At 38.9% G+C, this 14,610-nt stretch overlaps 4 protein-coding genes across 4 annotated transcripts; 3 read left to right on the top strand and 1 right to left on the bottom strand.

The window, feature by feature from the left end:
* LOC18773516 (agamous-like MADS-box protein AGL61) lies at positions 3,348–3,845 on the top strand. Its single transcript, XM_007206949.1, has one exon. The coding sequence runs from the start codon at positions 3,348–3,350 to the stop codon at positions 3,843–3,845; it is 498 nt and encodes a 165-aa protein (XP_007207011.1).
* On the top strand, positions 4,486–6,467 carry LOC18773925 (cytochrome c oxidase subunit 6a, mitochondrial). Its single transcript, XM_007207447.2, has 4 exons — positions 4,486–4,680; positions 5,100–5,206; positions 5,412–5,454; positions 6,194–6,467. Exons 1-4 carry the CDS (start codon positions 4,566–4,568, stop codon positions 6,232–6,234), a joined length of 306 nt encoding a protein of 101 aa, XP_007207509.1. The 5' UTR covers positions 4,486–4,565; the 3' UTR covers positions 6,235–6,467.
* LOC109949807 (myb-like protein X) lies at positions 7,482–10,785 on the bottom strand. The gene is made up of 2 exons (XM_020566322.1): positions 10,415–10,785; positions 7,482–9,737 (listed from the first exon to the last, which is right to left on the bottom strand). The coding sequence occupies exon 2, from the start codon at positions 9,690–9,692 to the stop codon at positions 7,653–7,655; it is 2,040 nt and encodes a 679-aa protein (XP_020421911.1). The 5' UTR covers positions 9,693–9,737; positions 10,415–10,785; the 3' UTR covers positions 7,482–7,652.
* LOC18774398 (cysteine desulfurase, mitochondrial) lies at positions 10,981–12,780 on the top strand. The gene has a single exon (XM_007205109.2). It carries the CDS (start codon positions 11,040–11,042, stop codon positions 12,411–12,413), a length of 1,374 nt encoding a protein of 457 aa, XP_007205171.1. The 5' UTR covers positions 10,981–11,039; the 3' UTR covers positions 12,414–12,780.

The following is a 14,610-nucleotide window of genomic DNA, read 5'->3' on the forward strand; positions in this document are numbered from 1 at the left end:
TTAGATCTGATTCTTTTTGGATGCATGCACAACCTTAATTATGGAAAAATCCATTTGTATTTCCAATTACAGTGTTTTTGAAATCCGAGACTACACCAAGAATTTGTAATATGGAATCCAAAAACATCTACAATATGCACTCATGAAACTATGTTGCGTCTACAATAAATTATTTTTTTTTAAAATTTATATTGAAAATTATATTTTTGCTTCTTTTTAGCCTCACATTTGTTGTAGTACGGCAAAATGTTTGACTTTCAAAGAAAGGCTCCGTAGTTTTGTTCAACCTGGCTACAAGCAAATTCAAATTGAATAATACGTCAAGTTATTTAGTCCTTGTGTTATTAAAAAGACTTTAGACTTTGGTTCATCCACCATTGAAAAATCTTTTCTTGCATTAGGGATAAGCAGCAACCATTTGGTTGACATTATTACAGGTTGGAGATGCTATATATCATACCTAAACTAATTTGTGATAGCATGCTAAGTTGTGATTTATCTATCGGTAAGCTAATTTAGTAGAATTTATTTCGATCGAGTTTGGAGATTCGATATTTTTTTGAATTTTCCTTTTTTTTACTTGACGGCGCCTTTATCGATCTATATATCTCACATGCATTGTTCATTATTAAGTTCTAGTTGTTAATGCTTCTCTTTATTAAAGAAAAAAAGACATACAAGCAATGTCGTTAAAGGGAAAAATCAAACATAAGATACGAAAATCTTTACCCCTGCCCCTCGAAATACCACTTTTCTTTAATAATTGAAAAATCAAACAAAAAAAATACTATTTCTTATCATTTATCCTCTTGGGCCTCAGGAGTGAGAGCCCTAGTTTTCACATTTTGCATTTTTGGCAAACATGTTTCCATTTGGGAGACTTTGGAAAAGCCCAAAGGAGAGAGAAAATTTTTAAAAGAAGCCAAAATAGATAAAATTGCCCTTATTTTTTTTTTGATTTCCTAAGGAATCCTTTACATTTGCATGTCTTTGGTTTGAAAGTTGAGAGGTTTTTCTGTCTTTTTTGAAAAAGCTTTGGCTTTTTCCAAAAGTGAAAGTTTTTTTATGGGTAAAACCTAAATTTACTTTTCCATTTTTGGTCTCCCTACTGCTATAAAACCAGGTGACCACTCCACCATCTATTGCATCTCTTCATTTCGTGCCCAGCGCACGAGATGGTAACTCCCTACATGGAGTGCATTACAGATTCCAGAGCCACTGTCCCAACCATTCAGTTCTAAGTTCTGGTATAAATCTCTTATGTTTCTCTTTATTATTTCTTCAATTTATACAACATATATATATATATATATTCTTGTTTATTTGTTAATGTTGTACTGTATGTTACATTCAATTGTATATATCAAAAGAGAACATTTTGGAAGTTGTAAAGTCATCAGCTCACTTAATTAGTCCAATGACCATTAGGGATCAATAGAAGAAGTACCCCAGTTGGGTCAGTTCCAGGGAGGAGAGACAATTGGGCTGAGTTTTCAGCTGAGGATGAAGAAGATTTGGCTAGAAGCTCCTCCTTTGGCTTGAGTAATTTGTTCTCAACTTTCTCAAGGGCCCCTTGTAGTTTGTACAGCTCCTTCAAGCTATTTGTCCAATCTCCTAATCCCTTGGATCTTCATTGTGATCTGCTTGTGTCTCTCCCCTCGTCTCCTTTCGACCCAGGTTCGTCCTTCCTGTCTATCATAACAAAAACACAGTACTTTATATTGAGCACTGTTGAGATTGTCTACTAATAGTATCTTTTTTCTTTTTTTTTTCTTTTTTTATGAAAACTGAAATACATTAAAAGTTAGATCCCGTAGGGATCCTAAGACCATACAAATAAAAATAAACTCTAGCAAGGACATCCAAAGGGAAACGACTAAACCAAACACACGAGTTGTTATAATTGTGTCCTTTTTTTGCTAACTGATCCGCAACCATATTAGCCTCTCTGACTACGATCTAAATATTTATATTTCTGACGTCCCCTCTACTTAATAGGTTTTATCTGTATTTGCCTGTGCAGAACAATGGAGGATGGTTTGTGTGACTCTAAACAAGATAATATGGGAAGAACTGTGATCTGCTTAAGCACTTGGGAGGTCGATCGAGAAGAAATGAGAGGACAGATTCAAGTAGATATGGAGAACCGAGGGCCTAATAATTGATCAAGTGACCAGTTGATATACGCTTAGTTTGAAAGAGTTGTATAGGTTAAAGGGAGCTCTTGGGGAAGTTCAGGACAGATTACTCAAGAGAAAGAAGGAGCTTCCAGTCAAGACTTCTTCATCTCCTCAGCTGAGAATCCTGCCGAATTCTCTCGGACTACTTCCCTGGAGCTGACGCAGCTGGGCATGCTTCCGTTGATCCGAATGTCCATGGAAATGGCCATTAATATCACTTCTTAATCTCTACTTAGAGAAGTGGTTTTTGTGGGAATGTTCTATCATTGTGTTGATTTATATGATTTAATCAATCTCCCCATCCGTATGTACAACTGGGGGAAAAGGAATAATAAAATTCATCCAATATAATCTATTTTCTCATATGCTTTTTTAACTTATTTCTTTTCGTATTCAGTATTTCTATGCCCTTCAGTTTTTAGAATTTAGACTCCTGATGTTATATTCCGGTTGACTAAGAATATAAAACTAATTTGGCACTACCAAAAAAATTTTATCGCTAAAGTTTTTCTTTATTTTCTTTTCACGTTGAAAATGTTGTATACGTGACTATTTAATTTCAAAAACGCTAGTCATATCACATTGTATATACCTCTCTAATAAAAAAGTAATACATAAATATGCAAAGATGATATGCCTAATTGCTCATTCTAATTTATAAATGGAGGTCAAGATTGATCATCTAACTTGTTGTGCCTTTTAAATTTATTTCTCTGTGTGTCCCATGCATGCTTTTGTTACAACTAGTTGGGTCACTCTGAATGTGGGTCAGAGCTATTTTGAATTACCCAATTTCTCATCCTTTTCTCTTCGTATAGATAATTTTGGTAGTTTGTTCTGAAATTTAAATCCCAATTATGTGTAGTTTACGAGTGAGATGAATATTTTGGTATGCCAATAACGAAGAATTACGATATTTGGCAATTTCAATGTAGTCAAAGATGATAAATTTTTCTCATAGGTTTCATACTACCAAGGTATATATGGAAAGATATACTCATAACCAATCAAAAAAATATAGAATTTAATATATTTACAAGTTGGTTACGCCTGCATGCCCTATAAATAACCATGTTCGTCCTAAAAGCTTCTCATTCCCATCCAAGTAAAACTAGGTTTTGGCTGCTTTTTTCATAGTTTCTGTTAGCTAGAGTGAGAATGCTGAACATGGGCCGCAAGAAGACTCAAATGCAGTTGATCGAGACTGAAAGTGCTCGGCATGTTGCGTTCTCCAAGCGCCGATCTGGCCTCTTCAAGAAGGCTAGTGAACTCTGCACCATGTGTGCCGTTGAAGTTGCCATTATCATCTTCTCCATTGGAGGGAAGGCATTTTCATTTGGCCACCCTAATGTCCACTTTGTGTTTAACAGGCTTCGTTGTTCTGAGAACCCAGATGCCAGCACCAGCTCTAATGAGGCTGCAGGACAAGATCCAATTCTGCATGATCTTAACAAAACCCACTCTGATCTTATTGAAAATGTGGGGCTTGTGAAGAAACTAGGGAAGAAGATGAGGAGGGCAATAATGGAGAAACCGAAGCCTGACTGGTTTTATGCACCAAGGGAAAGCCTTAGCATGGAGGTTCTATACGAGATGAAGGAGGCTCTAGAAGCCGTACAAGAGAATGTGCGTAGAGACAAGGAAAGGCTTCTAGCGCAGGCTTAACAGAGTCATTGTCTGATCATCTGTTAACCAAGTAATTTAATGTATCGCTAACTTTTCCCTTGGACTTAGTCTACAATTTAATCGAATTGTTTAATTTTGTGGTCCTCAATTTCACCCAAATCGAAAATTAGCACCGCATTAATTATACACATATAAATTCTTTTATGCGGATATTCAGACGTTATTATCGTACTGACGTTATGTATTTTTTACTATTCCTTTCTACTTTCTTTCTTATTTACAATACTATCCCCACGAAAATAACATGTGGACATCTAAAAGAGGGAATAACTATATATATATACATATATGTATGTGTCATCCTTACAAACATAATTAAAGTTCAATACATGCATGCTGGACTAATAGTATTTATAAGAATTAATTATAAATGTGACAGTAATATTATAAAAATACGGAGATTCATTTTCTTTTCCATAAAACCGACGATAAAAATATTTAATATAAATTCCTTTGATTAAAAAAAAATATTTATTATAAATTATAAAAACTACTTTTTTTATTCAAGCGGTATCAAAACATGTTGTAAATAGTAAACTGGCCGTGATTAGAAATTGGTGTGTGAGTGTGGCTTTGAAAAATGGGCCTTGTTAATGGGCTTCTTGTTGTAGTTTCTAATTTCCTCTATACATTTCTGACACAAAGGGCAAAAGGGATTCACATTTTCACTTGTCGATCGAAAGAGAGTTTTGCTAAGAAATGGCGATGTCGATGGTCCGATCTGCTGCCCTTCGAACCGCCTTGCGCAGTGGCTCCCGATCCTCTGCTCCTCCAAAGCGTTCCTTCTCCTCCTCTGCTGCTCACGACGATGCCCGTAATCTCTCTCTCTCTCTCTCTCTCTCTCTCTCTCCGGCGCGCAGACATATACATTCGCAATTATGCGCTTATTTAGTTTTTGATCTTCAAAGACCTCTTTTTATTTATTTTTATTTTATTTTAAAATTTTGATCTGATAGCTTAATTGACATTGGAGCTATGGTTGCATATTAGGGCTTTCGCTATTGTTCCTTAGGTTTGGGTTTTTTATCTTATGTTTTGTTCAATAAAATTGATTGATTTGGAAATGTGTGATAATGAGATGTAATAAATTTTGGGATCTCATCTACGCGTTGTTTGAATTTGATGGAATTTCAAACCTTGAGACTTATCTTGATTTGTAATATGAAATTCAAAGTTTCTATGTTTTTAATGTTTTTGAACTGTGTTTATCTATTTTCTATTTCTCCTTTTCAGATGAGACGGCCAAGTGGGAGAAGATTACTTACTTAGGCATTGCTTCATGCACTATTTTCGCGTTTGTTGTCCTGTCAAAGCCTCATCCTCACTACGACGAGCCTCCTGTGAGCTTTCTTCTTAAGCCTTGGGATTTATTTTTGTTCTGTATTTTGCTGCTCGATGTGGAGCTGCCTACCTTTCCTTGTATTTTATGTTTTAAATTTTTTTTGTGATATTAATTTTTGCATTTCACATTCCGTGGTATGCTATATTCCTTTACCTTTTTTTCATCTGATAGTGATCCGTGTTATCTGTTGCCTGTGTTTGCAGCCGTACCCATATTTACACATCCGCAATAAGGAGTTCCCATGGGGTATGATTCTGAACATCATTAGCTCGCTGTTTTCTTTTCTGAGAAAGATTGGTTAGATTTGCATTGTTGTTTCATGTAATAAACATTGGATAGAGTGTTCCAGCATATTTATTGTCGATGATGGATTCGATCTTAGCCATTATTTTGGTTTTCATTGACTATTAATCAGTATGTGTCATGAAGAACAGCACTCTAGGTAGTTCAGCCAATGGAGGGAGCATGTTTTAATTTTTTTTCATGACCTTAGATGCATTTTGGTAATCTGAACAAGAACCAATGCTGTACCTAGAGAGTGTGATGCGGCCACAAGTTGATTTTGATACTAGAACTGGATTTTAAAAATCGATGGGGGTTTGTGGGCACAAGGAAAGATATGAGTTATTCCGTTTTGAAACTGCTTTTCCGAAAGATGAGTCGGATAAGTAATATCATATTGGTGTATTTAACCTCAAACGGTTGATAATAATGCTACAGCTGCATCTTGGGCTGGGGCTATTAGGCTAAATTATTGTTGATAGCCTACCATGTCTTAGAAGTGTAGGCACTAAGGTTAAGGTCTTGCATCAATTCTGGATGGAAGTTTACATTGGATTTTAAAATCTATGTTTTGAGGATATTGTTATGTTGAAGCTTAATTATTTTGAATTATACTTGTTAATGAGGTTTCGTTTTTTATTAAGAAGAATTGCCTGGATTTAGTATTGCTCGAATATCTGATATGTTTTTCATTGGTGTTCAGGTCCGAATGGTCTTTTTGAAAAGAAGCACGAGCACCACTAGGCTAGCTTTTGGGATACTTCAAAGAGACGCAATTTGGAATAACTCTCGTCCATGTTTTTCATGTTAGACAGATTCATTAGACTACCTTGGATTTCATTGGATATGAATTGGCTGCACTTGTTTCACATTATGAATTCTGGATCAAAATCCTTGTGGCAAGTTGTGTTATGTTTTTCTGTAAACATTGAAACCCATAAATAAGATTATGAGATATTGTTTTTACCTTTTCTAGCTTAAAGTATCTAGTGTGATTTGGAATGTGGAGAATTCTTATGGCATTTTCTATTCACACCCATTAATGTGCCGCACACCTTCCCAAGTGAAACTACGTTGTAACTTGTAAGTGATGAAAATATTGGAAGAAAATTTGATGTTTAAGTACATGCAGATAAAAACTCCAAAACGTTGATGATATTTATTATATAATATCTGTGTTTTGGTAAGTAGATGCCTAATAATTAGGGATGCAATGGGTCGAAGTGGGGGTGGATATGCCATTCCCATCCTTATCTCCATTAAGCATTTTTTCTCATCCTTGTATTCATACCCACAATCTTCAATTCGGGGGTTCCCCATCCCCACATTCACTAGCCCACCCATAGAAAGTTTTCTGGTTGTTGAATTGTTATTAGCTTGCTATGATAAATGCTAGAAAGGAGGAGGTGGAGTTAGCTCTTAGGATAAGAGCTAATTACTAGGAAGTAAACCTTATTAACGTGAGTTTAATGGGTCTAGCTGCAGTTCTATTTTACTGTTGTTCAGTTGTGAATTTGAGCCTATTTTTTGTTGAGTTGGCAAAGAGTTGAAGAGTAACTCCATAAACCCGGTTCCAATTTTTGTTTGTTCATATCACATGGTTGGTGTTATTTTCCCAAATTAGAGCAGTAATAAAGGTAAAAAAAATGTAGATTGTGAAAATTTGAATTACTTTTCCTCTATATGTTTCTAACGTCCATTCATCTGTGTTTGATTAAATTGTTTTTTTCTTCCTAAAGAAAGATTTTGATGATTTTTTTGTTGTTGAGAAATACCATGTTCATTTTAACGTTATAGTATGGAGGCTACAATAAAGGAAATTCAAAACTTCGGAAGAATCGATGTAAGATTTGACGTTCTAAATCTAAACACATTCTCTCGCTATACCAAGCAATAAAGGAAAATCAGTTATCCTTTTGGGGAAAGCCAAAGTTCAGAAGAAGAGAGAGTAAGACAGGTCAGACAAAGAAAGAGTAAGAGGAACAACAGCATGTAAGAATGGAACATCACAGGAATTATGTAATTTCAAACCTTGGATCTTACAACTTCTCAAGTACAATGAGCAATGAACCTTACAGTTTTGCCTAATCACCTCTGAACAAAAAGATGAAAACAAAATGATATAAACGGTTGTGGAATGAACGATCAACTTATTACAATTTCTACTCTGCAGCCGTATCATCATTGGTATGAGTTTCGATTTTGCTTTCTGGCAGAGTTTCCAGGTCTATACGAGCCTCATTCTCTTCTTCAAGGATCGATGAATGTGAAGAATCAACTGTAACATTCTGGCTCTCATTAGTATTTTCGTCAGTGTTCGAGGAATCTTCACTCTCCTTCTGCGCATTACCAGATTCTTCTCCGCCTGCACCTTCATTTTCCCTTTGGCCTACATCTGCATTGTCATCGGTCTTGCTTTGAAGAACATTCTCATTCTCGTTCTGTCTAGCCTCCGCATTATTATTTGTGTTTGAAGACTCCTCTTTGTCTTGGGATACTGAAGAATCAGAAGAGTCAACTAATTCCTTCTGGCCTGCATCTGTGTTGTCGTTGCCATTTGCGTTTTCATTCATGTTGTTTGGAACAGCACTGTCATTTACAGTCTGGCCCGCATCAGATTTGTTATGTGCGTTTGAGGGTGCATTTTTCTCTTGTTGGAATGAAGGATTAGAAAAATCAGCTTCTTGCTTTTGGCCACCATCTTCATTGTCGTTTGTTTTTTGAGATAGTGTACTTTCCTGTGTCCCTTCTACCTCAGTGTCACTGCTGAACTTTTGAGTCTGAACAATGCTCATGGCTAAAGGTGCATAACTATTTTCTGTTTCTGTAGATGTATTGGAGTGGACAATCTGACTATCCGACACAACAGATTCAGAATTACTAGAAGTATCTGTAGATACTCCCTTAGTTGCCTCTCCATTCTCAGTTTTAGTGGAAGCTGTGGTGCTTGAGTCTTGTTGCTCGCTGTTGGCAGGTACATCAGATTTCTCGGGTTGCTCTAATACAACATTTTGCTGTGCAGAGTCCTCTTTCTTAGCATCGACTTTCTCCTGCTCAGTTGAGTTAGGCGTGGAACCGTTCTCTGGTTCTGAGTGATTACTCTTGTTACCACCATCTTGTCCATTATTTGCTGTCGCATTCTGAGTTTCATGGGCCACGGCACTGGAAGCATCATCAGCCTTGTAAGGCTCTTCTCTTGCCCCCTCATCATTTTTTTCACCTCCATCTCGAACCCGATCATCAGATAAAATTAGTTGCTCAATCTTATCACCTTCCTTCTCTTCAGCCTCGTTTTCTTTATTATCTGTCTCAATGTGTTCTTCCCCCTCTTTATTATCCACTCCCTGACTCTCCTCTGATGTTCCTTTCTCCTCACTTCCGTCCTCTTTGGTCTCTTCATTATCCTTCTGTTCACTTTCTTTCTCTTTGGTCACTTCGCTCTCCTTCTGTTCACCTTCTTTCTCTTTGGTCTCCACATTCTCCTTCTGTTCACCTTCTTTCTCTTTGATCTCATTCTCCTTCTGTTCACTTTCTTTCTCTGTGGTCTCTTCATGCTCCTTCTGTTCAGCTTCTTTCTCTTTGGTCTCTTCATGCTCCTTCTGTTCACTTTCTTTCTCATTGGTCTCTTCATGCTCCTTCTCTTCACTTTCTTTCCCATTGGTCTCTACATTCTCCTTCTCTTCACCTTCTTTCTCTTTGGTCTCTTTAGTTTCCTTCTCACTGCTTTCCTCACTCTCCTTGGCTTTATTGTCTTCATTCTTCTTCTGGGCGTTTTCATCCTCTTTGCTCTCTTCATTTTCATTCTCCTTGCTCGTGTCCCTTTCTTTCTCTTCTTCTACTGAAACACCATTATCATCTGTTCTTTCTTCAATTTTATTTTCATCATTTTCACTTATCCCATCGTCTCCAGTGCCTCTCCCTACATTATCGATCTCTTCAGGCTTGTTTTCTTCTTCCTCCTCCTTTTCCCTTGCATTGCTATTGACACTTTCCTCCACAAGAGGCTTGAGGTCCTTTCTTCCTAACTTAACAATTTGATCCCCATCTTTTATGCTTTGCCTGAATTCTGCTTTCTTACCATGAGACTGCTTGACTTGGTAAGCTAGCCAGATGCAGACACCCGCCAAAAGAAATAGCTGTAAAGCATGTTTTACCTTGAAACCTTTAGATCTAGAGTTCCTTCGAGGAGATAGCTTGAACATGCCTAATCTCTTTAAGGCTCAACAAAAATATTTTCTTTACAACACCTGCATAAAAGTTCTACTTCTGTTAAATTCCTCGACCCGTATTCAAAGAAGGGGAAACTAAAACCGAATTCTTCCTAGTGTCATCAAATCATAAGCTGAAAATAGGTAAATTTAGTTTCATCAAATCTCAGTGCAACAAATATAAGTTCATTGGAAACTGATGGAAATAGAATAAAATAAAATTGTGAGTGTATAGCAGTAAATATGTGAATCCAACCCTACGGATCCAACCAAATATCAGCATTGTGCTTAGACAGGAACCCTGAATTCAACTAGACCAGAACCCAAAAAGCAACCTCATATATCAATGTCATCCATTTTCACATGGGAAGCTATTCACGTTGTTATCACCAATGAGAGTTTCCAAATTGTGAAGGAATCCCACTTGGATGTAATCACTATGTAACCAAATCAATTATCTTTTTCACATTACAAAGCCAACCCAGTTCAACTAGTGTAGATATCAGAACGGGAAACCAAAGAAACTGAAAGAACAAAAAACAGAGCAAAATTCTAAGACATTGAAAACATCAACCCAGATCTGAACATGCTCTTACAGCACACCGCCCAATCTGATTGCAAGCAGCAACATTTGAGAAATTTCACAAAGTAAAAAAGAAGAAGGAATGCTCAAGAGAGAGAGAGAGAGAGAGAGAGAGAGAGAGAGAAAAACATACCAGAGAGTGTTGGAGGCCGTTGGATTCTGCCAATGACAAAAAGTGAACCTTTTTCTCTCTGGTGTAGGTAGGTAAGTTACCAAAAATGAAATATGGCAGAAACTGGAAATGTTGGTAGATATACTTAGATACACATAGCCATGGAAACTCAACACAAATGCAAGATCAGAGCAATGGGTTTTATTGGCGAGCCTTCAATGTTTCTTCTTCCCACCTAGATTTGGATCTGGAATCTGGTAATGGAAGTTGGAACTTTGAACTCTTGATTAAAGGATAGAGACAATGTAACCAATAAGTTATAGTGACGGAGAAGAGAGGGAGAGAGAGAGTGGGTTTGCTATCCTTTCCCTTCCTTCACAATTTGATAAAAAGGAAACAACACCTGGCTTGCGTGATTTATTTAGGGCAAGTGGACGTGTCCCAAATCTGGTCACTTTACAGCTTCAACTTTTTATATACACTTTACGACGTCGTTTTCTGCGTTTATAAGGGGTTCACAAGCTGCCACGTGTCCTTCTCTAGATCGAAGAACGGTGAATTTAATTTCCTACGCTAAAATGTGGTTCTTTTCTCTCCTTTGCTCCTTCATCACAACGCTACCAAACCAAGCAAAAACCCCGAAAAAATGGCTTCGAAGCTTCTGGCTTCCGCTCTCCGCCAAACCCTAACCCCCAAACCCACATCAACCGCCTCTCACCTGGCCCGCGCACTCTCCACCGCCGCCGCCGTCGCCGTAGCAGAACCCTACGAAGACGCAGATGGAATTTCAATGAAAGGCGTCAAAATCTCCGGAAGGCCTCTGTACCTGGACATGCAGGCCACGTCGCCGGTGGACCCCAGGGTCGTCGACGCCATGCTCCCCTACTACCTCACCCGCTACGGCAACCCCCACTCCCGGACCCACATGTACGGCTGGGAGTCCGACTCGGCCGTCGAAACCGCCCGCGCCCAGATCGCCGATTTAATCGGCTCCTCCCCAAAAGAAATTGTCTTCACCTCCGGCGCCACCGAGTGCAACAACATCTCCGTCAAGGGCGTCATGCATTTCTACAAAGACAAGAAGCGCCACGTCATCACCACCCAGACCGAGCACAAGTGCGTTCTCGATTCGTGCCGTCATCTTCAGCAGGAAGGTTTTGATGTCACCTACCTTCCAGTGAAGTCCGATGGGCTTATAGACCTCGACGAGCTTCGCGCTGCGATTCGGCCCGATACCGGGCTCGTATCGGTCATGGCGGTGAACAATGAGATTGGGGTTATTCAGCCGATGGAGGAAATTGGGGAAATTTGCAAGGAATTCAAAATTCCTTTCCATACCGACGCTGCTCAGGCCCTTGGGAAGATCCCAATCGAAGTGGACAAATGGAATGTGAGTTTGATGTCGCTTTCCGGGCACAAGGTTTATGGGCCGAAAGGGGTTGGAGCTCTGTATATGAGGCGGCGGCCGAGAATTCGGGTCGAGCCCCAAATGAATGGAGGTGGGCAAGAGAGGGGGATTCGAAGTGGCACCGTGCCCACGCCATTGGTTGTAGGGTTTGGTGCGGCGTGTGAGATTGCGAAGAAGGAGATGGAGTATGATCAGAAGAGGATAACAGAGTTGCAGGAACGAATGCTGAATGGGATTAGGGAAAAGCTTGATTTTGTTGTGGTGAATGGTAGCACCGAGAGACGGTATCCTGGGAATTTGAATCTGTCGTTTGCTTACGTGGAAGGGGAGAGCTTGTTAATGGGGTTGAAGGAGGTGGCCGTGTCGAGTGGGAGTGCCTGTACTAGTGCGAGTTTGGAGCCTTCGTATGTGTTGAGGGCTTTGGGGGTGGATGAGGACATGGCTCATACTTCGATTCGGTTCGGGATTGGACGGTTCACCACGGAGGCAGAGATTGACCGGGCAGTTCAGCTGACGGTGCTGCAGGTGAAGAAGTTGAGGGATATGAGCCCGCTTTATGAGATGGTGAGGGATGGAATTGATATTAAGAATATTCAGTGGTCACAGCATTGAGGATTTTGTGAGAGGCAGTGGGTGAAGCAGTAAGTATAGATATGCAATCGTGAGCTGCAGCTGATGGAGTAGATGGAGAATTCGAGGTTCATTTTGCTATCCTTGGTGTAAATGCCTTTGACAACTCTCCATAGTTACTCTATAACGAAATTTTGCAAACACGGTAGTTGTTTTCAGTATTTGCCTGGCGCTGTTGTGTATCCTTGGCATTTTATATGGGCTAGATAGATGTTGACGATACATTTCTATGTCTGATATGTTATTTTCTTTCTTTGTTTTTTGTATCATGTTGAATAAATTATATTGCATTACAGAAAATATTCAATGCGTTATATGATGCATGTGGTGAATGAGTAATGTTTGAATATGGTTGGTAGTTCAATTTTTTTATTCTTACGCATTATGCATATATGTGTGGGTATGCACAACAAACAAGATTTCCCCATTGATGAACTGAGTACGATAGAAGATCGCACAAACATAGGAAATGGTTGCCACCATTCATTTTAGTCTCTTTTCTTGAGTGCTTTAGTTTCGCAATGGTCTCGCAGACTTACAAGTCATCAATACTTCTAAAGTATGTTATTGTATGTTAGGGTTTATGGACAAGGAACACTTGCAAATGTCAACGAAAGAGTATTTCAGGGTGGTGGTGGTCGTTTCTTAAATGGAATTTTTGTCTGTCTTGGCTTTTGCTTCTATAATTCTGATAATATTGCCACTTGATCTTCCAGCTTTTGGTATTCAGTTGTTTCCTTAAAGTCTGTCAATTCTTCGTCTCTGTAAATATTTCAATACTCAATTCAAGAGGACAATGTGCAATACGTGCACTGTTTTCATCTCAGAGAAGATTGTTTATCCCTTCTCTTTATGGTGCCTTGAATTGTCTCCTTACTCTGTAAGCTGGGAGTTATAGTGTAGACAACAAGAACCTCATTGCTCATAATACACCTGCAAATGATTTGATTGAGGGCTTTGGCTTTCTCCAATGATAAGTTTGTAGATGATGCATCATGCATAATTACAACTCCACACTGTTGGTAGTGGTGCTTGCCTTTAACCTGTAAACCAGAATTTGGGTATCATATAGAATACACGGTCCCTCTGCAAATTCTTGAAGTGCTATCACCCCAACATTTGTTGGGATTCATCTATTTCTAACTGATCAGTCAGGCCTAAGATGATGTTCTGTGGCGTATGTTATATTCATATGATACTTTGAGTTTGATTGATGAGCCTGGTGTATGGCTAATGTTGTTATTTCTTGAAGGGGCCGTCTGTATTTGATTGCTGTATGTGTTTTAGTAGCACGAACGAGTGCACTATAACTTACAAGGCCAATATCACTCACCCTGCGGGGCCTTAATTATTGGTTAGGTTAAACTGAACTGTTTTCTAGTCTGAGAATCACTTCTCTAATAAAACTCCAGCAAATGTTGGGTTAACATCTCCAAGACCTGGATCACAAGTTCACAACTAGGTGGGTTATACTCGAGCAAAGCCAGCCCCTTGTTTCATCCCAAATGAAGCTAATTCATGAGCTACTGTGCTATCTCAAGCTGTGTTACAGTTAACTTTCATCTACCTCATCTGGGCACCGACACAGCAAGTTGGTGACTAAAACCCCAATGTATCTGCCACTTCCGGTGCGGTTTACAGAGATGGTTGCTTGCCAGCTTGTGAAGTACTTGTTTATCCTTATTACTACCCTAGCTACACCACCATCGCTTGAAACACTTGAGCTTCATGCCTCCTCTTCCCAACACTTGCTTGGTAGCAGTTCTCGTCTTAGTAGGGGCGGAGAGGATGATGGCCCTTATTGGGGAACCTGAATAAATCCAGTCTCTTTTTTAAGCAAGTAAAAAAATTTCTTAAAAACAAAGGGCGTCGATATCAATTTGTGGTGAAAAAGGGGATCAATAGATGCAACCCCTTTGCCTTTGGATTGAATAAGAGTGGGGGTGTTGCCTTTGTGGAAGAGGCCAAAAAGGTCCAATTCTAGCGAAACAGAGTTGAATTATTTTCCAATCCACAGGGGACCACTTCTTCAACTTAGAAGCTGATTGCACTAACAAACATAACATCATTTAAGTTTGGAAATCACTTTAATTTTAATATCCCATAGATTTGAAATAAACTGAGGCAGAGATTTTGATTTTCTTCTAATACTTTTGCTCATCCCAAATGCCTTCTAAAT

The sequence above is a fragment of the Prunus persica genome, chromosome G6 (assembly GCF_000346465.2).
Source record: "Prunus persica cultivar Lovell chromosome G6, Prunus_persica_NCBIv2, whole genome shotgun sequence".
Classification (NCBI taxonomy): domain Eukaryota; kingdom Viridiplantae; phylum Streptophyta; class Magnoliopsida; order Rosales; family Rosaceae; genus Prunus; species Prunus persica.